At 44.2% G+C, this 26,432-nt stretch overlaps 2 protein-coding genes across 3 annotated transcripts in view; both read left to right on the top strand.

Annotated features, from left to right (window-relative positions):
- The window catches only part of RIOK2 (RIO kinase 2), a 57,105-nt gene that overhangs the window by 27,826 nt on the left and 2,847 nt on the right, over positions 1-26,432 (top strand). Inside the window, exon 10 of one of the 2 annotated variants that reach the window (XM_070056484.1) lies at positions 102-203. In XM_070056484.1, the coding sequence (XP_069912585.1) occupies positions 102-203 (102 nt within the window). Of the gene's footprint in view, positions 1-101; positions 2,432-26,432 lie in introns of those variants that run through there. The other variant, XM_051853609.2, reaches the window with a different exon arrangement.
- Positions 9,036-26,432, top strand: part of LIX1 (limb and CNS expressed 1) — a 54,351-nt gene continuing 36,954 nt past the window's right edge. The window contains exon 1 of the mRNA XM_002713928.5: positions 9,036-10,920. Within this exon, the coding sequence (XP_002713974.1) occupies positions 10,839-10,920 (82 nt within the window). The 5' untranslated portion in view covers positions 9,036-10,838. The remainder of the gene's footprint in view (positions 10,921-26,432) is intronic.

Genomic DNA, 26,432 nt, shown 5'->3' with positions numbered 1-26,432 from the left:
CTGAATTGACTTAGTCAACTTTGGGGAACCCACCATATAAAAAACTCACTATTATTTGAGAAATTTAGAAGGCAGATAAACATGGTTCTTACCCTTAACAGCTTCAGATTTCATGTGGACCACAGGACAAATACTTCAAATCAGAACTAGAGGTGCAGCCCTATTTGAACAGTGATACTGAAGACTTGGTAATAAATGATCTGGTAAGGCATTTAATTTCTTTTGGATTATATTTTGGTGGTATGAAAACTAGAATCCAGTCACAACAGTTATTTTTAAAAGATATTTTTTTGATAACCATCGATGAAAAAGGATCTGCCTTAGCAAATTGTCACATTTTAAAGCACCCATAGTGAACAATGACAAAAAACTCCACAAATGTGATAAAGCTATATATTGTGATAGAACACTTTCTGAGTCCAAATTTAGATCCTGATTCCGCCACTTCCCAGACTTTAAGTAACTTCCATAACCACTCTAGTCTCACTCTTGAGAACTGTAAAATGGGAACATTAAATAGTGCTTGTCACAGGGTGGTGAAGATTAAATGAACTAACACTTGTCCACTTGTTGAGAAGAACTCAGCACAGCGCCTACATGCTGTGTGCTCAGGAAGTATTGCTAGCGTGACCCACAGGAAGCTTCTGTAGGCTGACAGTCTTTCCTAATTTCAGGGTCAGTGCGATTCGACTGCAGTCCTTTGTTGTGTATTTTTCAAGATTTGCCTCACATAGTCTACTTACTATTTCCATTAAATAAGCTTTTCCTACAAAACATGGTTTATATTTGTTCCAACTTGGGAACCATTGATCTGTTCCTGAGCACAGATCTCCTGAGCCATAAAAATGTTTAAAGGATACCAATCAGAAGTTAATGTAAATTGAGAAAACTGTTCATTCAGCCAAGAACTTAGTAAATTTTCTGACAGATCCTGTAGGTGTCTGAAGAGCTCTGGCCAATGCTGCCCCTCAGATTTTCCAGCCACTTCCAAAGGATCAAGAGGTGAATTCATTAGGTCTCAGTGGCTAATGGGTTTATTTCACAGTCACAGATTGAGTACTCTGGTGGTTAAAGCTCACTGTCCTCAGTAGTCTTCCTGCATCCTCAGAGCTCCCTAGAGAGCAGCAGACCATATCAGTTTGCCCTGGTGTGTTTTAGGAAATTCGGGAGCCACTTGATGCAACCTTGTAAGGAGTCAAGAGATCACAGTTGAGAACAGCCATGGGTTATGCACTGATTCACAGCCAGGGGTGTGGGGAGCATGGGAAACTCAGTCACTCACAAAGACTCTGTTGTCACATTTTAAGACTTTTTCTTTTACCTTAATACTGTAAATAGCAATGGCATTAAAATTAACATCTTCTATGTTTAGCATCAGATTGTTGTAGGTTTTTATGTCATAGTATGCCTCATAATTCAAATGAGTATTCATTTTAGTTGGGACATTCATGACAATATTATGTGCTTCCATTTCTTTAAAAACTATTTGAAATAAGTGAATCTGTAATCCTGCTATTGGTAAGAGATTTGGCCCAGATTAGGAAGAGAAAGGTGTGTTCATACTTCAGTATTTCATGTATCAGCTAGTGTGTAAAGGGATATCAGGAGAGAATATGTATATTTTTAGGGTATATTTTTCTGACTGAATGCTTCAGCTATATTTGGGTAGGCAAGAATGGCACAGAGCAATGACATGGCAGCCCAGAGTAGATGTCCCGCTGATGACTGCTGAGAAATCCCAAGGACAGTCTGAGGGGCAGGCCAGCATGCTTTGGGAGTTGTTTTGTGGAAGAGGGATTTGGTTGAACAGGTAGAAGGCAAAAGAGCTTGCAGAGAGGAAATCATGCAGAAAATCCCCGAGACAAACGAATGCAGTGTGCTACCAGACCGTCGATGGGGGATGGGTGCTGTGCAGCAAAGGACTAAATTAAAGGATGGCTGAATTAAAGGATGGATTTTAATTTAAAAAAGAAAAATGTGATGTATTAGGGGAAAGCTACTGTAAGTTTTGAACACTACAATGATGTGATTGTCAGTGTTTGAATGGATTGGAGGGAATCCAGAATAGAATCTAAAAGATTGTCCAGTTAGCAGCCTAAGTATTAAGGTTGAGACCATTTATATAGAATTCTGTTACACTGGAGCTATAACAGATTCTGTTACCTTGCTTTTATTTTAAAGATGAGAAAACATCTTTAAATGTAAAATTGCTTGCTCAAAGTCATAGAGTAATAAGGTTGAGAGGTGAAAGGAGGAAAACCAATATGCTTGGGTGGTTTCAAGCTTGTGTTCAGCCTTAGGATCTCTTCTGGAAAGTTAATAAGCTCCACAAATTTGATGTGTCTTCCTGTTGCTTGGAAGTATCAGAAAAGACAGTCCTTACAACCAGGTTTGGGGTTTTGTATTGTTTTGGTTTTGTTTGTTTTTTTATTTGAAAGGCAGGGAAAGATAGAGGCAGAGGGACTAAGAGAGAGATCTTCCATCCACTAGTTTCCTCCCCAAATACCTGTAACAGCAGGAACTGTGCCAGGCTGAAGCCAAGAAACTAGAATTCCATCTGGGTCTTCCCACGTGGATGGCAGGGGCTCAATACCTGAGCCATCATATGCTGCCTCCCAAGGTATGCATTAGCAGAAAGACGAATTGGAAATGGAGTAGCCAAGACTAGAACCAAACACTCCAGTATGGAATGTGGGCATCCCAAACAGTGACTTAACCTGCCATGCAAAATGCCCATCCCACAACCAGGTTTTGAGTTTTATCCTCCAAAAAACTTTCTGCACGTTTTAGAGGACAAAGCTTGTTTCCATAATAAACAGTTTCACCTTTATATCACATGCCCTAGAAAACCCATCTCAGTAGACAGACACCCTCAGTGGAACATCCCTGGGGTTGGGGGAGGCGGGGCAGTGCTGGGGAGTACTTTACCCTTGAATTCAAGGCTATGGAAGCACCTCGAGATCAGCAGAATATATTATTCTAGAATTTTGTCTTTCCCATTTTCTTTTTTTTAATATTTATTTATTTGAAAGGAAGAGTTACAGAGAGGCAGAGGCAAAGAGAAAGAGGTCTTCCATCTGATGGTTCACTCACCAAATGGCTGCAAAGGCTAGAACTGGGCCAATCAGAGCCTGGAGCTTTTTCCGGGTCTCCCACGCAGTGCAGGAGCCCAAACACTTGGGCCATCTTCTACTGCTTTCCCAGGCTGTAGCAGAGAGCTGGATCAGAAGAGGAGCAGCCAGGACTTGATCCAGTGCCCATATGGGGTACTGACACTGTAGGCAGCCACCTCACCCACTACACCACAGTGCCTACCCTGCCCCATTTTCAATTTGTGGAAAAATAAGTCCATTTCTATGCTGTTTATTATTCCTCTTCCTTTAAAAAATTTTGGAAAGAAATAATGCTGCTTCTTTGTTGGCAGGATGCATGCTAAGTGCAGGGCTCTGGTTGTGGGGAGCAAACCGGACTAGACTGTTACTGGAATTCTATGCATCTGCTCTCCCACAATATGGCGCTGGGAGAGAAGTAAACAGCTTCCGCACAGCTGCCTCCAGTTCAACCAATTAACTGTAGGACTTGCTCCTGATTGGAGAGCAGCGTACTCGGCGTGTGGGCAGCCGAGTTAGGATTGGCGGAGGAGGACTATAAAGGAGGAGAGAGACGGCATGCACCGGGAACATCTATGGGAACCCGTGCAGCCCCCGAGAAGAGCCGGCCGGCGGTGTGCCGCTCCCCTGCGGAAGTGGGGAATGCGGCCCAACCCGGGAAGAACCAGCAGCAAACCCGGGGAGGGCCGAGCAGACAAAAGAACAGCGCAGGGTCCTGTGTCGTTCCTCCACGAAGAGGGGGAGCGACATAATGGTGCCGTGACTCGGATATGAAGCCTAGGCAGGGTTTAGTGTCGTTCCCCCATGAAGACGGGGAGCGACATCTGGTGGTGACTGAAGTACCTGGAAACTATAGTTTACAGGATGAAATAGATGGGCACTAGGCTTTTATCTTGATATAAGCATACCCGTAAGTGTAGCTGCAATTGAATTAGAGTACACTGATGCAGTCTATGGGAAGCTTCTAAGATACATGGAGCTGTGAAATCACTGTTACTTGAACCTAAAGTTGTCAGCTAATCTCAGGTTAAGTCATTTGTTTATAGACACTCTCCCTGGGCTTGTTTCAATCACATATTTTGATTCTTGATCTCCATTTTAATTTGCTCACTATGTTTGCAAATAGTTAAATGTTCTATATGACTCATATCTCCAGAAACATTAATATCTAAGAGAAAGAAGAAAAGGGCAGGGGTGGTGTTTGGCACAGCAATTAAGATACCACTTTTCCAAGTGGCATCCCGAGCCTGGAGACCTGTTTCAAATCCCAGTTCCTCCACTCTGATCCAGCTTCCTGCTAACATGCACCCTGGGAGGCAGCAGTTTATGGCTCAAGTACTTGGGTCTCTGCTATCCAAGTGGGAGACCCAGATCGACTTCCAGGCTCCTGACTTCAGTCTGGTTTAGCTCTGGCTGTTGTGGGCATTTGGGGAGTGAACTGGCAGATGGAAGATCTCTGTTTCCCCCCAAACTACACCATGCTTTTCAAATAAATAAATATTTTTAAAAACAAAACAAAGGCTCATTATCTATAAAATACCAATCGTTAGTTGACTCTTACCTGCTCTAGCAAAGATAGAAGGCAATTTACCAGTATATTTCCAAATATTTCTATATAAGTGAAGAAATTCATTTAATCTGTATTTGGCATATGAATCAGTATTCTAATTATTTTCCATTAGTGCCACAGATTTGTTCTCTCTGATGATTTCCTTAGTGAAGAACAGATGTCTGAGATCAAGTTCTTTCATGTCATTTGTGTTTTTAAACACAAATGTTTTTAAACTTTTATCTAGAAGCCATCTGAAGTTGCCTTTCTAACTGACCTTCCCAGAAGTACCTGGACTCAAACATTTCATTGGCCCCGACCAGTTGAAAAGAAAGAAATTAACACTGAGCAGCCATCTATGCCGCCTACTGGTCTCTTCCTAGTGGAGGCTAAACACAGCAGATACTACACGGTCATTAGTCATTACCTCTGTAATGCCAGCTCCTTCCCTGCCCCTGCTCTCCTTCTCACACATCCTCAGAAACTCTCGAGATCAGCTTTGACCCTCTCGCCAGTTCCACATGTAAACCCTTCCAGATCCCTCCGCCATCTCCCACTGGAATCAAAACAACGGCTGTCAGTCACTTCCTACTGATTTTTCAAGTGATGTACTCTCTATCCTAATGTATTCAACTGCATGACTTCAATTCTTTTTTCGATGTATCTGTTTTAAATTGCAAATTTTTAAGAATCAAGTGCAGAAATTATTTGGGGGAAGGTAATCTTCCTAAATCTCCATCAAGCCCCTCTCCCTCTCTCAGTGGGTGGATTCCCTAGGGATGAGGAGTGTAAGTCGGCCCGGCTCAGTGACTGCAGCCTTTTTATTGTGCCTTCATGGCTTGAGCTGAAGTCTTCTGGGACCTGGGACATGGAGTCCCATCAGCCTCCCCTGCAGGCCCACTCTCCTGCCTGGCCAGCCCCAGTCTCTTCCTTCAGAGCAACATGCATTGTGGCATGAAGAGGGGGGTTCCCGTTTTGAACTAAACATTTATTATGTTTTCTTATAATCTGGATGTTATTTTAATCAGTGACCCCCACATTATTATTTTTATAGCTGCAATGAATTATTTAACAACAAACATATTACTGGAATAACAGGAATGAATTTTCCTTACTAGCGAAATTATTGTTTCCAGAGACTTTTTTGTTGCATCGTGCATGAAATGCTGCACATTGACTTCCCGTCTCCAAGTGCTCTGTACTCCCTGGAAGCTTGGTAACTTGCCGAACCGAGCCTTCTCCTTCTGTCATTGGGTGGTACTTTTCCATTGTCAAAGATGTCAGTTGGATGCCGTTTCTTACCCTCCTATCAGTACTCTAATGGATTGTGTAATGTCATTTTAGTTCTTACTCTGGTCATCTCCCCTTGCTTCAGCACTTTAAATTTGCTTTTGGTATATGCTATAGATGGTTGAAGTCTCATTAAAGACAATGAAATCTAACGTTGAATCTGAGAATCTGTACAAAAATAGACACACTACTGAGGGTTTCTCAGCCTCTTCCATCTCCATCAGGAGTTTCTTACCACTAAAAAAAGAGAACCTAAGAGACCACCCACCTGTTTCTCTAGACTGCCTTTTTTTTTTTTTTTTTTAAAGAAATATGGTGTAGTTCACTTTAGGGAAAAATGTGTGGCTTGAAGGAAGCCAGCCAAGCCTGTGGCTATGGCAGAGCTGTCTGAAAGCTAAAGTTAAAAGGGCAGAAATGTGAAAGGAGGGGCTAGACAGGATGGTCCACTAAGAGAGTTCTTGTATTCCCTGCACACACAAGTTGGGCAACTGAGAAGAATGTCATAATGGGATTCTTCTCAAGGGTGCAGAGGGAGATGGGAAACCCATGGTGGGTGGGGGTGCTATGGCTGAGTGGGGGTGGCAAGGAGAAAGTGAGTGACAGCACTTTAAGGGAAGAAGTCTTTTAGGCATTCAAGAAGAAAAGTTTAAGACAATTTCTGCCATAAGATTTGGCTTACAGAAGAAACTATACTATCTAACTGGAATGTTGTATGATCTACCTATCTTAGAATTCATTTTTTATGGGGTCTGCGCTGTGGCATGATGGGTTAGGCCTCCGCCTGTGTCGCTGGCATCCTGTATGGGTGCCAGTTCAAGTCCCAGTTGCTCTGCTTCTGATCCAACTCCTTGCTAATGGTCTGGGAGGACAGCGGAGGATGGACCAAGTGCTTGGACCCCTGCACACACCTGGGAGACCTGGAGGAGGCTCCTGGCTCCTGGCCTCCTGACTCCAGGCTTCAGATCGGCTCAGCTCCAGCAGCTTGGGGAGAGAACGAGCAGACAGAAGACCTCTCTGCCTTTCCCTCTCTCTGTAACTCTGCCTCTCAAATAAATAAATCTTTTTTAAAAACTCCTTTTTTACCTCACAAAACCTAACTCATTAAGGATCATGATATTTATGTAGACTTAGGTTCTCTATGAAAATGCCTACAGTTTTGCCTTCTTTAAAAAAAATCTTGGGACTAGCACTGTGGCGTAGTGGGTAAAGCCACCACCTGCAGTGCCAGCAACCCATTTGGGCACCAGTTCATCTCCTAGCTGCTCCACTTCCAATCCAGCTCTCTGCTGTGGCCTGGGAAAGCAGCAGAAGATGGCCCAAGTCCTTGGGCCCCTGCACTCACGTGGGAGACCTGGAAGAAGCTCCTGGCTCCTAGCTTCAGATCAGCCTAGCTCCAGCCATTGTGGCCATTTCGGGAGTGAACCAGCGGATGGAAGACCTACCTCTCTCTCTCTCTCTCTGCCTCTCCTTCTCTCCCTATGTAACTCTAACTTGCAAATAAATAAATCTTTTAAAAAAAAATCTTATGGAAGTTGGAGATTAGCTTTAAGAAAGTCTTACCTTTCCTTGTAGTTAGCTTTAGCAGGGAGTATCTTTGAGTTGATCATATTGATTTGTATCTTTCAGATCAATGAATGGATATGAGGTTGAAATAGAAGTGATTTGTCAAGACCAGTCCAGCCTTGAGGAAATAAATATAGGGCTTTCCAGAAGACTAGACTGTCGCTCCCCCTCTTCGTGGAGGAACGACACAGGACCCTGCGCTGTTCTTTCGTCTGCTCGGCCCTCCCCGGGTTTGCTGCTGGTTCTTCCCGGGTTGGCTACTGTCCCTTCCACCTCCGTGGAAGGGCAGTTCCCCCTGGCCACATTCCCCACTTACGCAGGGGAGCGGCACACCGCCGGCCTGCTCTCTCGGGGGCTGCACAGGTGTTCCTTCAGATGTTCCCCTTAGATGTTCCTGGTGAATGCCGTCTCTCTCCTCCTTTATAGTCCTCCTCCGCCAATCCCAACTCGGCTGCCCACACGCCGAGTACGCTGCTCTCCTCCAATCAGTAGCAAGTCCTACAGTTTATTGGTTGAACTGGAGGCAGCTGTGCGGAAGCTGTTTACTTCTCTCCCAGCACCATATTGTGGGAGAGCAGATGCATAGAATAAGTCTTAATTCCAGTAACTCAGTCCAGTCCGGGGCTGCTCCCCACACTAGACAATCTGTTCTAATATTTGTGTCCATTTATGATGTAGTCATGGAACCATAGATATTAGAACTGATTGAGAGCATCCAGCTTAACTTAATAAATTGGTTGATGAGGACTGTGAGCCCAGAGAAGATAAGTGGCTTCTTCCTCAAGGTTATACAGATAACAAAATTCAAATCCTAGGTCTTATTGATCCTAAATTCAGTGTTCCTCTCACCACATTGTACAACATATATATATATATATATATATAATATATAAATACATATATAACATAATGTATACATATATTTTAAAGATTTTTATTTATTTGAAAGACAAAGTTTCAGAGAGAGACAGAGATCTTCCATCTGCTGGTTCACTCCTCCAGTGGCTGCCAGTGGCTGGGGCTGGACCAGGTCAAAGCCAGGAGCCTGGAATTCCTTCTGGGTCTCCTATGTGGGTGCAGTGGTCCAAGTATTTGGACCAGCTGCTGCTGCTTTTCCCAGGCACGTTAGCAAAGAGATGGATTGGAAGTAGAGCAACCAGGACTTGAACTGCACATATATGGGATGCCAGCATCTCAGGTAGTAGCTTAATCCATTATGCCAGCCGCTAAAATATTTTTAAGTACTGCTGGAATTAAACTTACACCCATAGAAATGCCCATTTACTGATTGAATTCCAAGCATCATTCATTTCTTTTTTTTGTTTGTTTTGTTTTTTTTGTTGTTGTTGTTGTTTTGACAGGCAGAGTTAGACAATGAGAGAGAGAGACAGAGAGACAGAGAGAAAGGTCTTCCTTCCATTGGTTCATCCCCCAAATGGCCGCTGCAGCCGGTGCGCTGCGCTGATCCGAAGCCAGTAGCCAGGTGCTTCCTCCTGGTCTCCCATGCGGGTGCAGGGCCCAAGCACTTGGGCCATCCTCCACTGCCTTCCCGGGCCACAGCAGAGAGCTGGACTGGAAGAGGAGCAACTGGGACAGAATCCGGTGCCCCAACCGGAACTAGAACCCAGGGTGCCGGCGCCCCAGGTGGAGGATTAGCCTAGTGAGCCACGGTGCCACCGGCCATTTCTCCTGCTTCTTTAACAAAAACATTAAATATATTGGTTTCCAATTCAGTATCACACTGAAAGTATTTACATTCACTCATATTTTGTGTCCAAGAATTAGAGTTTTTGTCTACAAACCATAGTTTGCATTTTAAACTATAAACTCCTGGATGGCAAGGATCTTGACCATGTTCACTTTTGGTACAGCCCATGTAGAGTGCACTGTGGAACCCTAAGCAAGTATCTCAGCATGAAGTGCTACTTCTTTCCAGTTCTTTCTAGATTATATCCATTTATAGATAGATGATAATGATGATGGATGGATGGATGGATGGACAGATACATCCATCAGTCGATCAACAGATAGATAGATGTCTTTGTGGTCTGGGGCAGCCCCATGCTTGTGTATTTTGTGTGACATACATTCCCTATGAGCATTTGCTATGTGAAAATCATGATAGCCCCATTCTTCCACCTTCTTTTTATTAGGCCCAGACTTCTACCAAATAGCTGAAGAAACTGATCACATGGAAGGCATTTTTATATAGTCTTTATTTAAAGGATTGGTTTCAGTTCTTCATAAAACACAGCATAATTATGGAATCTGAAAGTTGGAAAGCAATTTCTTATGTCTACCCTGGGAAAAAAATTTAAATAAAGAATTCCTCAACAACCCTCCAACAACTACCACAGGTTACAGCCTTTAAAATGAGTTATTTTGTATTTGCTGTAGCTTTTATTGCAGTGCAATCATGTGACTTCTATTTGTGTCTCCTGTAGGAAGAGCATTTAGCAAATCGTAATGGGTGGTGGCCAACACTGGTAGAAAAAGCAGCTCTGTTTTCTTAAGATCTTTTAATAGCTACTTATAATCTTTGGAAAAGTAGATTTTTTTTTTTGCTTCTACTGAAATTTTTAGAAAGAATTATCATGAAGTAAAAGGAAGTGAATGATATCAGAATTAATTAAAGTCAACCTTGGAGATGATTTGCTTTGAAGGGCAAAACAGGGAAACAAGTGTTCCCAGGCAGGCTGTGAGACAGTCTCGCAGGTCGTGCTTGCCAGAGTTCATCAGAAGCGACTGTAATGTGGGGAAGAGGGGTGGGAGCTCACCCGTGGCTTCCAGAAGAGCTGTTCCTGAACTCTAATGTGAAGCATAATGGGGCACCCTCATTCCTTTACTGAAGGGGGTCTACAGTGTACCCCTACCGTTCCTCTGGCATTTAGGAAATTCCCTGGAGAAATGAGTTTCTTGATTCCCTTGTCCTGGGGGCAGCACAGTGGACAATCGAGGGCCGAAAAAGGTTTCCCAGAGAGAAAGCCGCACAGCATTAAGGCAAAATCTGGCTGCAGAGCAAAGCAGGCTGAGCGAGCTTCCCCTGCTAGCCTGTAGGTGGGTGTGTTGAACAGGAGGCGGCAAGGGAACCGGCCTGTCAGCCAGCCCTTCGAGCTAATTAGCTCAGCACACAACAAAGATAAGTGAGCCTGGGAGGAGGGCCCCCTGAGGGGTCCTCACTTTCTGGGAAATGTCTGATTGGCAGATGTTAAAAGGGATTCTTTGGTAATCCAGTGCATCAATGAGCTGCACAGATTCAGTCCAGGACTGCAAGAATCCAGGCATGAGGACACCCTGTGCAGGAGGCGCGCACAGGCAGACCCGAGATGGACAGAACCCTGGAATCTCTGAGACACATCATTGCCCAAGCCTTGCCTCACAGAGACCCGGCTCTGGTCTTCAAAGACTGTAAGTACTGGAGGGGGAGAGGGTGGGGTTTTGTTTTTTTTTTTCTTTTTTACTTTTTTAGAAAATAGTCTTCAACGTCTAGTCACATTCTATTTAAGTCCGATTTCTCCTAAACCTCTGTAGTCCTGCGCTGTGGTCTAAGTGATATTTAACTTGTTCCTGACTTCAGTCAGAAGAGTGATTGCATCTCACCTACAGGCACTAGGCGCCGGGTTGCTTTGTCAGTGATGTGTCTAGCTGTTTAGAAGTCTCTTCTAAAATCTAAGACCTGCCGAAGTCATCAGTAACTTTCCCAGATGCTTTTTAAATAACGCAAAGCTGACTAAAAATAACCTAGAAATGATCATAAAATACATCTATATTTGTTAACATGTTTAATCTTCTACAGTGTAAATTCACGGTGCTAAGTACTGTGTCTGAAAATTTTTGTGGCAAACAAAAATTAACAAATCACCACTGAGCTTTTAAATTTTGCCAATAAATTATAACACTTCAGTTAAAAGGCCAATAAAATGAGCTGCCTCCCAACTTTAACCCCCCCCCATACTGCCATACAAAGTAATTTCAAAATCTTCTTAAAAATTGATCATGAAAACCAATCCAGTCAAGCTTTCCAAATCTCACAATACTATTAAACCATTTGTCATATAACTTCATTTCTGGAACCAATTTGATTTCCTGCTGCTGCAAACAAGACTATCTTCAGGTTGTATCTTATCTACAGTGGGTTTCACATTACAAAGGCTTCTGAAATAGAACTTTGCTTTGGAACTGCCCAAAAGGTAAAATGCATATGGAATAAAAAAAAAAAAAAACTTCAATAGGTTACAGCTTTCCTCTTTGTGAAGCTAGTTATGTTTGTCTCCCTCAGACATCAATGGTTTGGATTTTTGCTTTCTGATTGCTGAATACCGCTCCTTTCCAGATGTCCTCTTAGCTTATATTTCTCATATGCATGAAGAAGAAAGAGAATTGTTAGGCCACTTTATTCTATAAATTTTTTCTCTTAGAAATTAAATTGTAACCCATCTACCCTCTAAGGCATAAAGTGAAAGCCCTTTCTTTCCTTTCTTTTTTAAAATAATGTCTTAAAGCATTTGTCAATAGCCATGTTAGAACTAATAAAAATCACCCCCTCCCTTGCCTTGCCTGGAATCCATTCAAGCTTGGTATGTTTCTTTAAGTGAAAAGGAGGAAAGAATGTCTGTCTGCTACAATGGCACTGAATTCCTAGGGAGGGAGAAGAGGGCTCTTGGGCTGCCCATAGCTTTAGATAAATTGTGTGTTGGGGGGGGGGGGGTCCTTATGCTGAAGATTTGGATAATGGAAGCACTAAAGGGGGGGGGGGCTTTTATTCACTGAGCTTGCTGTCGACTTAGGAAGTTTAAATATGAAATTATAAAGTTCACTTTTTACCCCGAATGATTGTTCACAGTTCAGAAGAACGGGGGCGGGGGGGGGGGGGCGGATACAATACAGCACATCCTAAGTTTTGTCGTCCGAACTTTTCATTCATTACCCGCGAAGCTAAGTGGTACCGCATGGCTGCCACAGCTCGCGGGGCCTCTGGCCGTGAGTACTGAACCGCCGAAACTCTCCCTTCTGGCTTTTTCTCGTCTGAAACACGACTTAGTGACAGCGAGAAGAGCGGCACTCCTCTGCGCCATCACTACGTGCCACCAGGCGCCATCCCCGGGGAGGGGGTGGCGGTGGGCTCACTCGCGTTCGCGGGCGGGGCAGCACACGGCCAGTCTGGGGCCGAGCCAGGCCACGGTCACCTGTGGGCGCCGCGCGCGCCTGAGCCTGGCACGTGCACCGCCGGGTGCAGCCGCCGCACTCCCAGCCTTGAGTGGCAGGTCGGGAGCGGCCCCCTCTCCTCCCACTCTCTCACGGCCCGCCCACCCCACCCCACCCCCTCGGGTCTGCCTCGGCGGGGAGCGCTCCAGCTCATCCCTGCGGGTTCCCGGAGAGAAATTGCTACCTTTCCTGGCGGCAGGAGGAGATGCTGACGCAGCCCCCCTGAACAAAGGAGCATTAAAAACCACTTGGAGGCGTCTTCTAAATGTCTCTTCTGTGGACGCAAAGGCGGTCTTTTTCTCTTCACTGTTAGGACACACATCACGCCCAGAGAGCAAAAGATCTCTCCTTTAATTTGTTGCCCCTCAGTTTGCTTTTGATTTGCTTAACAGCTTGCAGTGGTAACTGAATTTTCTCTTCAAGTTGGCCAGGAAAAAAGCACCCAGGGAGTGTTCTGGTCTGAGACAGATGCACGTGGGAATAGTTACATTCGTTTAAGAAATAAAATTCAAATACTGCTCCCAGCCGAGGAGTCCCTTCAAAGGGCATTTTGAAAAACTTCCAGTCTCTTCTTTTATTTCAGACAAAGTGGTCATGTGCCGGTTGTTTTGATTTCTTTTTTTATACTCACTTCTGTAAGAAAACTGAATTTGTAACACTTTTTTTTTCCTTTCTTCCCTATTTCACATTTCAACCAAAAAGTAATGGAGCCAGGTTTGAAATAAAGTGGGCTCCCCATTCTGGAGTCTACTGGTCGGAGCTGACACTGGTTGGGCAGGTGTCTTTTGCAACAGGTAGCTCCTGAAATCCACAGGCTGCCTCCTGTCTCAGCGGAGGAATTCTGACATCCCCCCTGCTCCGTGTTGCCTGCCATCCTCACTTGGTGCAATGTCCATTTTCACATAGCAGTGAATGAGGCAAACTGCCCGCAAAACAGCCCCCATCTGCTCTTGGGACGGAGCGTGGCTAATCCTCCGCCTGCGGCACTGGCACCGCGGGTTCTAGTCCCAGTCGGGGCGCCAGTTCTGTCCCGATTGCTGCTCTTCCAGTCCAGCTCTCTGCTGTGGCCCGGGAGTGCAGTGGAGGATGGCCCAAGTGCTTGGGCCCCTGCACCCACATGGGAGACCAGGAGGAAGCATCTGGCTCCTGGCTCCAGATCAGCGCAGCACACAGGCCGTAGCAACCATTTGGGGGGGTGAACCAACGGAAGGAAGACCTTTCTCTCTGTCTCTTTCACTGTCTAACTCTGCCTGTCAAAAAAAAAAAGAAGAAGAAGAAGAAGAAATCACCACTGATGTCAACATGGCTGTACTTTCAGATCCTAACTGGAGAACTAACTCCTCAAATTGCAAAAGCATGATGCGTGTATCTGTTATCTTGGGTCTTTTCCTTCATCCTGTAGTACTAACGCTTGGATGTCAAGTCCTCGTCCCGGGGACAGGTGCTGTACTGGGAACAGTCATTCTTCCCAGCAAGCCTGGAATGTATGCACCACTGTGATTTATGGGTGAGGGGACTGGGGAGGCAGGGGGCTCATGAGGTTAAGGCGATTCATCCAAGGTTGCACAGCTACTAAGTGATAGAATCCAAATTCTGTTGACCAGCTCCTCATCCTCAGTCAACGTGACGTTGCCTTTGAGGCGCTAGTGACCATGCCATTAGTGTTGTGACAGCAGTAAGGAAAACAGGAAAGAGAGAGCAGGCAACATGGCACAATAGGTTAAGCTGCCTCTTGGAACAGCTGCATCCCATATCCCCGTATCAGTCTCTGGGATCAAGCCACTTCCAATCCAGCTTCCTTCTGTTGTGCTTAGGAGGCAGCAGATAATGGCTCAGATGGCTCAAGTACTTGGGTTTCTGTCACCTGCATGGGATCCAGTTGGAGATCCTGGCTCCTGGCTTCAGCCTCATGCAGTCCCTGTTGTTGCAGATATTTGGGGAGTGAACCGTCAAGGTCTCTCTCTTTCTCTCTCTCTTTCAAATAAATTTTTTAAAAAAGAAAACAAGGAAGAAAAATAAACTTCTGAAAGTGTGACGGGAGGGAGCCTCTTCAGTAGTCACATCTAAGCGGGGCTATGACGGGAAGGTGTACAGGGAAGGGCACCTGTGGGGAGCAGGAACAGCTTGTCCACAGGCTGATTGGGCAATACGGGAACACTGCGTGGAGGGAAGCAGACACAGGCAGGTTTGGGGTCATGCAGGCAGTGGGGAGCCATTGGAGTCCATGGTGATCCTAGATTTGTGCAGGAAGTTTATGGCCTAAGGCTGCACTGGGGAAAAGTTTATGCTGACATCTTCCTGATACCTAAGTTAGGGAGCAGCGCAGCTTTTTGTCAGCAAGAAACTGTTTGCCATCTCGGGCAAGTTGCAAGATTTGTAGAAGCCAAAGATGGCTATGGGGAGAGACCAGCTGCACTGACTGAGAGCCTGTCTTTTAAGAAAAGATTGTGTGAATATGATCTCAGTCGTTATTGTAGCCGTGAGAATGAGTTGGTTGCTGGCACTGACTTACAAAGTGACATGTTTGATTTTACTAATGTTTCCCGAAAATTTTATAATGCCAAAGTAAGATGGAACTTTGACTAAATGTTGCACATTTGGAAGCAAATTTCTCACATATTTGGGGTGCATTAACTCTTCTGTTTGGAGAGACATTTTTCTGTGTGAAAGGTTTTATTTATATCAGATAGGTGAATACTTTTACTTCAAAGAGTACATTTTTACCCTGTGGAAAAACTAGAGCAGACTAGAGAGCTATTAAAAACATCTTAGTAATCATGATTCTGGCCATAAGTGGCGTGAGAGAAGAAAAACCCTCAAGAGTCATATTTTCTCCATCCCATAGTTTTTAGTGTAGTGACTTGAAATCCATAAATTTGGAGGTGCATTTATAGTTTTTGCATTTCACAGAAGGAAAGGAGTGGGACGTAAGGGGATGAGGTCCTTACACAGGAACATCCCTGCATGATGGCCAGGCCTCCAGTGTGCCTGAAAGAGTGCAGTTCAAAAGCAAAGCAAAACAAAAGCAAAGCCCTATGCTGCTTGCTTGCTCTTTGTTAGAATAAAGACTACATCTAATGACAATAATTTGAACTCCGATAATTTTAGCATTCAACTGTGTGGATGTTCTGCGGAAGCCTGTGCAAGGGCTAATTTTGCCTCATTTTAGTGCAGGATACAAGTACTTTTATTGGAATTTATACTCAGAGAAACATGGAGATTTCAGTTCAGCTTTCAGTGGCATGGGGCTGTTCTCTTTTTCTTTTTTCAGTAAACATTCATTTGACAGAGTTTAAACATTGAGCCTTATACTCTAGAGGAAAGTTTTTCAAAATGGAAAAAAAAAATAGGTGGTCTCTTGATCACTTAGAGGCCATATCTGTTCTAATACATTTATTTCATGTATATAAATAAGATTTAACAGACTAAAATAAAATATGACAGACACCCATCCTGTGAGATCAGCCTGGGCCTCTTCACCCACTGCTGTCCCATATCACCAGAGGGTTTTTTTCCCTTAACAGTTAAGATTTGTTAGCCTGAACTCAATTTTAACAACTTCTGAAACTCATGTGTTAAGTTACAGCCCATAATAGGATACAGCTGCGTAAGGGTGAGTGTCTAAGTTATGATCTTTCTGTTTAAATGATACGGTTTTACTGATTATGTGCTACAGATTGATTTAAGAAATGTAAGACAACTTTAGAAGCCTTTCATAAAAGAATCTTCTTTATTTAATACATTTCATATTGAAGTTTTAACCCCAAAGGCTCTTATTTCTTTTCCTGCATGTTCAAATGCCCATGTAAGTTTAGTCTGCCATGGTAGTTAAAACAATCCTATTTTAGAAGGGGGGGGGGGGGTAAAAAAAAAAGAGAATCCTCTTGAAAGTTTAGTATTGACAAAACAGACAATTATTACACTGCCTGTAATACTGTGTATTTTCTCTCTGGTGTCAATGGAATGCCATTTGAATTACGGTTTTTGCTTTTTCTTTTCCTGCTGTTGCGATGATAATCAGTTGATCCCTGTTTTGATCTCATCTCATTGAGCAGCTGTGGGAGCCCGTCATTTCATCACCACTTGCGTTAGTTTCCAGTCCACTCATGTGGCTCTGCCCTGCCTCTTATCACTTCACTGGGTGTTTTTGTCCACACCTAGGTTGGAAGTCTGGGATGGCAGAGTTGTACTTTGTCCTTCTTTTGTAACCCCATGGTGCTTCCTGCAGGGCCAGTTACCTGGCAGGTGCACAACAAATGTTTGTTGCTTGATGATTGGCTGATTTTTCCTCCCTCACAAAAGGAAGGAAGGTTTTCCCCACTGCCAGGGATCCCCCCTTATTTTGAAATTTGCCAGGACCTTCCAAGCCACTCATCCGCTGACAGCATCGTCACAGGATATGTGCATGCAGGGTTAACTTAACCATCAGGATACATAGGAGGGAGCATGGAGGAAGAAAAGGCCCTAATGTTAAGCACAGCCATCTAGAGGTGTTTGGAGCTTTTCAGAGATAAGGAGAAAGAAGAGGGGCAGCTGCCTGTTGGCCTCTGGCCTGGCAGCATAGAGCTGGCTGGACTTGTGGTGGTTATCTGGTCCAGTTACATGTTCAGCTTGTGTCCAAGTTCCTGGTTGGTCAGCAGTGCCATCGTCTTCAGGGAACTGGGCCTAGAATTCCCCTGGCCAGACCTGGAAATCCTAAATGAAATCCCTCATCCCCTGAGACAATACTGGCCACCGAGGTGTTATCTATTGGAGAAGCAAATGACCTCATGGATCCAATGATTAGAATCTTGTAGGGCTGGCTGTACCACTCCTTCAGCTCTGTGAGTTAGGCTAAGGGTTGTGGTTAGGAGACAGGCCTGATGCTGTCCAGCATCTGCAATCAAGGCACTATTTGGGAACCCCCCACCCCCACAACAGTGACCTGGGTTGGCCCTAGTGCAGCAGCTCAGAATCCCTCCCCCCATATTCCACACTGGAACACTGGCTTGAATTACCCATTCTTATGTTCATCCTCAAGAGCTGCCCACAAGTATGGGTTAGCAAAGGTCATAGAGCATTCTCTTTATGGCCAAATTCTGTCTGTGCCATGTACATAGACCCTGGTTACAGGGCAAGGTCTGTAAAACCACACTTGCACAGATTGGTCCATGTTGTCTAAGCAGAACCGACCCGCAAAGCCACCAGTGGGACCAATCATTGGTTAGTTGTCTAAAATCAATGGTCTTACAAAGTTCTTTCTAAAATACAGGACAATGTCAGTGCCTGAGGAAACATGGGGAAGATATATACTTCCTGATTGGTTCAATAGATTGCATAAGGTTTTTATTTCATGCAGTTTTTGCAACGTATGACATCATCTGCCCTATGGTGCACATATAAACCACACATGTGACTCAGGCATGCTGCCGGTGCGGCTGTTCCAGTGTGCTGTCCTGAACAACTTCTTATTTTACTTCGTCTTTGCGGTCCCCTCTTGCTCCTTCATGTTCTTTTCCCTCTGTGCTTGGAAATATACAGAAAATAAGTGTTATTTACAATGATCCCCAAAAGATTTACAGCTTAAAATTCTAATGGTGAGAATTACATTAAAAAATATCCTTTTTGCATATTTTGTAGAACTGCCTGAGAGATTAGCTTTGCAAAGCAACCCAAAGGATCATAGCTCCCTCAGGAAAATGTCTGGGGCAGGGGGGCGGAGGGGCAAGAAAAGAAAAAGCAAACAAAAGAAGAAACACAACCAGCTTTCCAGCTGCTGAAGGAGCCAGGCAGGGACCCCAGAGAGTCTCTCTGCTGGGAACAAAGCAAGACTCCAAGCTGTCTCCATCCTGCTGTGTGGCCGTGGCTACCTTTGAAAGAGGGTCTCCGCAAAAGAAAAGCGGCTCCCAAGATTCCTATGTGTTGATCCGAAACACAAGTGTGTCCGTGAGATTCCATCAGGCTGACCCAAACTTGGCAAAGGCAGAGGGTACTTATACATGGCAAGGCAGCCACTCTGTTGAACAGTGCCTTGGGGCTCGGCCAAGCCCGGCACAAGACCCAAAGGCACCCCCGTTTTTCAACCCGTGTTGCATGAATGAACACCAACATCACACCTTCAGCTTGCTTCTTAAACTATGTGGGAGTCCTTTTTTTTCCTGTTTCTTCAAGAAAATTAGGAAATTGCCAATGATGAGGACGACTTGTGCATGATTAAATTGCTAGAATAGAAAATACTAATTAACGTCATTTTAAATGATCACCTGCTAAGGATAGTTTAATTAAAGGTTACATTAAAATATTGCATAGCATGAATCCATCTGGTTAGAGGCAGAGGCTCAATCTGAAAGTATGTTAATCATCTTGAAAGCCTCTTAATGATTTATCCCTAAGTGACAGTCTTTCCTATTTGTCTTTCATTGTTTTTGGCAAGAGAAATTTCACCCAGGTAGGATTTTTTTCCCTTATGTAAACTTAAAGAATTTGTTTCTTTCCTACTAGAATTTTAACAGACCATTAAGATCTCTTGTTGTGGACAAAGAACTGTCTTCCAGGCAGGACTTCTGTTAGGATATCGAACTGGACAATGCACTATTTCATTCGACTTTCCTGAAGCACATGCAGGTGTTAAACATTAATTTAAACTAAAAGCTCCTTTATGTAGTTTTCGCTAAGCACATGTCTAGTGCCTTTAGCATCCACTAGAAAGTGAAAAATTGAGACAAAAGCCCATGTTTCCATGAGGCATGTAGTACTTCATCCATTTATTTTCTGGCTGTGGTAGGGCTTGGACTTTCCCAGGGAATGCTATCCAAAGATTTTCCTCTTTTCTATCTCTGAATTCCCCACATGTCTTGGAAATCAACTAAGCAGCACAATGTGTTCAATTAGAGAATTTTCAGACTTGCAGGCTATTTAGAATTTTTAATGGTGTGGTTTCCCATCCAGGAACACTTAGTTTCAAAGTTGCAATATGCAAACGTATAATCATGCCTTTCCCCTCTCCCTTCACCTTCTCTGGCCACAGATAATAGCTCACACTGTAGTCCCTAAGGTGGTGAAGCCCTACTGTGAGCATGATCCATTTTAAGCCTTGCAGCAGCTCCATGAGGTAGGTCCTGTCTGTATTTCACAGATGAGGAGCTGAGGCAGGGAATGATGACATCTCGCAGTGGTAGAGACAAGATTCCTACCAGGCATCCTGGGGTGGGCATTGTGGCACAGCAAATTAAGCCAGCATTTGGGACACAGCCATCCCATATTGGAGGGTCTAGTTCGAATCCCAGCTAGTCCCTGCTTATGATGCAGCTTCCTGCTAATGGACCTGGGAGGCAGCAAATGTTGGCACAAGCATTTAGGTTTCTGCCACCTATGTGGGAGACTTGGATGGAGTTCCTGGCTCCTGGCTTTGGCCTGGACTTACCCTAGTTGTTGCATATGGGGAGTGAGCTAATAGATGGAAGGGAAGTTCTCTTTCTCTCTCTTCTCTCTCTCTCTCTCTTTCTCTCCTCCCACTTGCACATAAATAAATTTTTTAAACAAACAAAAAAAAAAAAAACAGGCAATCTGGCTCTAGAAAATAGGCTTTAAACTGCTCAGTACACTGGCTGCCTGCTGGTAGACAAGATACAGGGCACATTTCATTGTGCATGAACCAGAGCCTCTGTTTGAGGATTCTTCTGTAATACACTTTCTGATCCATGGGGTATTAAAATTCTATGCCTCTCAGATTTCCCCTATGAAAACATGGATCAGGTGTCCCCACTGGCATCTCTCTGGTGTCTAATCTGTGGAAATGAAAATATGGTAATAAATACTAGGGTACTGTAAAACATCTCATGGAAAATTAAATGAAAAAATATGAATTGTGGTGCAAAAGTTTTGAAATCTATGCATAGTTTGTGCAAATTCTGTGGACTTTCTGCATGGATTTCAACATTTTTTGTACCAAAATAAGCTTACCTTTTAAGATTTTCCGTGACATTTTTGAAGTGCCCGCATCTGTGTGTGCTCTGAATCACCAGGAACAAAGCAGCCTGACCAGGTAGGAACATCCCTCCCTGGAGGGGTCTCCACAGCCTGGAAGGAGCCCTCTAGCTTCCTTCTCCCCACTTCGCTGACTTTTCTTCCCCAGGCTTCTCCTGGCAATGAGGCTAACCCTGATACACCAGGAGTAGCTGCACATCTCTTTGAGGGTCTTGGTTCTTCCTCAGTGCTCCACATCTTCTCTCATGGACCTGCCAAGGGACAGCACAGTGCCACAGGCACAGCAGTTTGACACAGTATGAGACTGAGATAGGGTCGGCTGACTGAGGCTGATAGAACATCCTGGGCTTGGGCTCCTAGGGCGTGGTGGACGCCCAATTCCTGGGAGGTCGAGGGAGGAAATGTGTGGTGAATAGAGGTTGGCTTGTTACGCAGATAAAGGTTTCTCAGGTGACAGAACCCTCGGAAGCAGAGTGACCTGTATAGGTCTGTATAGGATCCCAGTGTTGTCTCCTGTCCAGTGAATGGCCCTGGCTGATAGCATTTCCAGCCAGGAGAATCCTGACAACGGGGTTGCCTTTTGAGGGTCATCTTTAGGCAGATACGGGGAGCTCTGAAAAAGCCTCTGCTGCGCTTCTCACTGCTCCCTAGGTGCCCTTGACTCCAAGCAGTCGACGCACAAGGTGCCATGTTTCTCGGGGTGGCGTTTGCAGATCTCCATCACTCCCTCACAGGATTCTCCAGTGCAGCAGACACTTCAGGATGACTTCTCTTTTCTTCACAGTTTCTCTCCCTGTCCTGTCTAAACCTCATTCCTCTGAAGGACTCAGCTTGGGTCTTCCTTCTAAAAGGATTTTTACCCACCCCCATAGCCCACGTACATCTACTTTCCCCTTGCATTCATTTCTTTACTGTGCCATAGAATTTTTCAGCTTTAAATAGGAATGATCTTCCAAAAGTTCATGGAAAATCCATATTGTAATATAAACATTTCTTTTAATTCCATTTTTTCTCCCAACTTTCTGAAGCACCATCATATTACTTTAACATCATGTCTGTTCTATAATTTAGCACTCTAATATTTTGTTCACTAATTCTGTGATAACTAAATTATTTTTCCCACCAGATTGTAAATCTCTATGGACCTGAACTTCTCTGTCACTTCATACTGTCAAGATTAGGGTCCACATGTAGACCATGCCAATGCCACATTGCTGTTTAATCATAGGAGTTCTAGTCCATTGATTCCCAAAACAATTTGAAATCTTTTTCAACAAACTACTGTGGGCAGTTAACATAAATTGACTAGAGGTGGTACCCAAGACAAATGACTTACCATCCCCACTTAAGGATTTCCTAAGCACTACTTATCGTGAAGGTACAACCCAAGTGACCATGCAGCCAGCAATCATGTTCACCCGACTACTGCCCCATCAGATCCATGCTCTGTGGGCACCAGGTGATTCATACATGAAATTTCCTATTCCAGAAGGAAGTTCTGTCCATTCCAAGAATTGTAGGGACTTCACTTACCTTCCGGATGTTCATGTAATTGTACTGAAACTGTTCAGACCATGTAGAGTTTTCTTAGGTTCCAAATGAATATGGTGGTCAACTGCCTCTAGGTGAATAGCCTCCTGGGAGGCTACAGGGAAGGGTGAGCTGGAGTTCCTGCACCCTAGGATCCTATAGTCTGCTCTGAGTTAAAAAACAGAAGACTGTACTCTATTAGATAAATCGTTACCACAAGGCATTTCATTCCTCTGGCCAGAAGGAAGTCCAGCCAAGTCTGACTTGATCAGTTTAGCCAGGAGCACCATATCCATTTTATTAGCATGGTTTATAGGAGATTAAGTGCTGAGACACAGAGCCGCTAATGGAACAAGAGCTCTGAAAAGGAGGTGCATGTGGGTGGAACCAACGTAAGGCATGATGGAGGAGGTGGCATTTCCTCTGATGTGTGGGAGCACATTGAATGGAAAGAAGGAAGGGGAGGGGAGAGGCAGAAACAGTGCTCAAGGTCACAGAGAGAACTTGAACCAAGATACAGATAACAAACAAGCACATGTGTTCAGGGCCGAGAAGGAGTCCGGCGTAGCTAAAGCTGATGAAAGATTTCTGCAGGAGAGGGTCAGGGTTAGATATTCAAAGGTCAGATAGCCAAGGTGCACCACATTATTGGATGTCTTCTTTGATTAACTGGAAAAACCTTCATTTAATTATTAAAATGGGAGCTTAAAAAAAAGGGAAAATGAAAGTCTCTTTTGAGAGACCAGCTTGGGAATCTAATTACTACTCTGAGAACTCCTTTGGGTTCAAATTTCAACATGCAGGGAAGAAGGAAGCAGCCACACTTGAGTCTGTAGACTGTGTAACACATCGTCTTATTAATACACAGAATGCTCAAAGTCGCTGAAGGAACCCTTCACTTATGTCTAAGAAAGCAATTTGGGGGAGTAGAATTGGTTAAGAAGTTTAATCTGTGGGCTGGCTCTGTGGCCTAGTTGATAAAGCCACCAGCTGCAGTGCTGGCATCCCATGTGGACGCCAGTTCGAGTCCTGGCTGCTACATTTCCCATCCAGCTCTCTGCTGTGGCCTGGGAGTGCAGTGGAGGATGGCCCAAGTCCTTGGGCCCCTGCACCCACGTAAGAGACCTGGAAGAAGCTCCTGGCTCCTGGCTTCAGATTGGCCCAGCTCTAGCCATTGTGCCCATTTGGGGAATGAACCAGTGGAAGGAAGACTTCTCTTTGCCTCTGCCTCGGTCTCTCTGTAACTCTGTCTTTCAAATAAATAAATAAATCTTTTTTTAAAAAAAGAAGAAATTTAATCTGCAGTCAGTGTAGGGTAAATGGCTTTCTTTACTCTTAGGTATTATAAGCTAATGGGTCAAAAAAGGGGAACTGGATTTCGCTTTATTGTTCCTAGGGATCTCTCAACAATTGTGTCCTTCTTCTCACATCCCCAGACTCAACCACTTGATATTCTGTTTCTTTACAGCAATTTTATTGAGTCAATACCAGTTACCTGACAAAAGAAAATTTATGGGAAAGAAAATGAGTTGAGTTTGAAAACATGCTGAGTTTGTGCCACATCTGGATCAAAGTGTCTGTTAACGAAGCTGGAGACACAGGAGAAATTTGGAAGTTTTCTGTGTATGTTGTGAGAGACAGTCACAGAGATAGGGTCTGTCATTTGAGAATAGTAGAGAGAGAAGCCTACATGGCAAGATTCTGATCCAAACCAACATGAGAGTTGAGCAGAGGAAGAGAAACAAGTCAGACTGAGAAGAGTATGTCAGAAAGAGAGAGGCCAGTTCAGGAGGAAATAGTGTCAGAAAGCCCGAGGAGATGAGAAGTTTCCAGAAGAATTGATCAGCCCTGTCAAATGAAGCTAAGAAATCAGGTACATAAGGACTGAAAATTAGGAATTGGTGAGTTTGTCAGGTATGTTTCAGTGGAATGATGCTAAGGGAAGCCAGATGAACAGAGGATAAGGAATCAGAGACGGTCAATGTAGAACTTTATTTCTAGCTGCTTGGCTTTAATGGAAACCATCGAATAACCAGTGGCCAGAAATAGTCCCAAGGTTGAGTATTTAATTTAATGGACTGATTCACCATTTCAGTTACTTTTTTTCTTTAAAGATTTGTATATATAGTTATTTGAAGAGTAGAATGAGACAGAAGCAGAGAGAGAGGAAGAGAACTTCCACCCACTGGTTCCCTCCCTAAGTGGCCACAACAGCTGGGAGTGCTCCAGGCCAAAGCCAGAAGCCTGGAGCTCCATCCAGATCTCTCACATGGGTGGCAGGGACCCAAGTACTTGGCCCATCTTCCACTGCTTTCCCCGGTGCTTTAGCAGGGAGCTGAATTGGAAGCAAAGTAGGCAGGACTCCAACTGTTGCTCTGATAAGGTTGCAGATGCTAGCTTGCTGCACCACAACACTACCTCCTTCCCCCAGCCCCGCCTCATTTCATTTACTTATTCATTCAGTGTCCTGAGCATATTTATGGAAAGGAGCAAAGAGGAAACATTTAAAAGTTGACCAAGAAACTAACTAGCACAAACACCCGGGAAAAGCAGCACAATTCACCTGATACTGAAAGAAGTAAGCTGGAACTGGGCACTTGTGCAAGTGGGTCACTGGATGTAGTAACAGCTGTCACTCACTCAGTAGCTCAGGTTGATTCTGTCAGTGAAAGGCAGGATCATTGACTGGGCACAGAATGTACAACTGCACCCAAATACTGAACTGTGTCATGCAGCCCATCGATAAACTTGGGGTTCCCCCCCCCGATTTTACTTGAAAGGCAAAGACACATACAGAGAGACAGACAGTTGGAGAAAGATCTTCCATCTGCTGGTTCACTCCCCAAACGCCTACAACAGCCAAGGTTGGGCCAGGCTAAAGCCAAGGAGCCTAGAATTCCACCCAGATCTCCCACCTGAGTGGGCAGGGACCCAATTACTTGAGCCCTCATTTTCTATCTCCCAGGTGTGCATTAGTAGGAAGCTGGAATAGAAGCCAAGTAGCCAGGACACCAAACCAGGCATTCTGATGTAGGACTCAGGAATCCCAAGTGGTGACTTAACCACCGTGCCACAGGCCCGTGGGTGGTTTTCTTCAACTGTACTTGATCCTCTGCTCACGTTTTCTTTGAAATTGTTCCTAAACTTTGCTGATTCTACCTCCAAAAAGTAAAATAGCATGTGTTTCATAAATAGAACATTCTATGTTGCACTGATCTTTGGAATTCCAAAGAAAGCATTGGCCTGCTTCCCTCTGCACTCCATTCATCTGGTTTTCCAGTCAACAGGAGAAGGCATAGATAGAAAGATGGATTGCGTGTGCATGTACATATGTCACGCTCTTTAGTGGTGATGACATCTGTAGAACTATCAAAAAATCTTCCAAGGTTGTAGAATGAAAAGTTTGAAAACTGCAGAAATTTTACTTAGTGCATACTTTCTTTAATCCAAATAGCTTTTTGTGCCAACATTTTTGTGTTAATTTTACCTAGATAACCACGAGTCCTTGACCCTCATTGCAATTCTCAGCTGAACCTCATTCAAGAGTGAACTGATTTAAAACAGGAGGCAACAGAGCAAGAAGCCACTGGCTTTCAGGCTTCAGTCTTCAGGACATCTCTGCCAAACTCTGGAAATCATCTTGCAAGTAGAGGCAAAATTGGCCAGCTCATAACTCCTTGTTTTCTCAGAGGTGGCAAGGCAAAGAGGATGAGGGACAGAAATAAAGCTTAGAAAATAAAAATCTAATTATATTTTAAGTTACATCAACTGGTAGAAAGTTATTTCAGGTAAACACAAACCACACACACACATACACACCCATAACTTTTGTTATTTATTTATTCATTTGAAAAGCAGAGTGACATAGAAAGACATTGATCTTCCATCCACTTGTTCACTTCTCAATGTCTGGAAACAGCTGGGCCTGGGCCAGGCCAAAGCCAGGAACTGAGAATTCACAGGGTCTCCCACATGCATGGCAGGGACCTGAGTACTTAAGCCATCATCAGCTGCCTGTCAGGTGCATTAGCAGGAAGCTGGATTGGAAGTGAAGACAGGACTCAATTCCAGCACTTTGATATGGGATGCAGATATCCCAAGCAGCAACTTAACCCACTGCACCACAATGCTTGCCCCCCATTTCAGATATTCTTGAATGAATTAAAAAGCTCCGTAATAACCAATATTCAACTTGACTGCTTCAATGTTTATTTTGTTTG

The sequence above is a fragment of the Oryctolagus cuniculus genome, chromosome 14 (genome assembly GCF_964237555.1).
Source record: "Oryctolagus cuniculus chromosome 14, mOryCun1.1, whole genome shotgun sequence".
NCBI lineage: Eukaryota > Metazoa > Chordata > Mammalia > Lagomorpha > Leporidae > Oryctolagus > Oryctolagus cuniculus.
The sequence above is the reverse complement of the archived record's forward strand: the minus strand, read 5'-3'. Positions and strand labels throughout refer to the sequence as shown.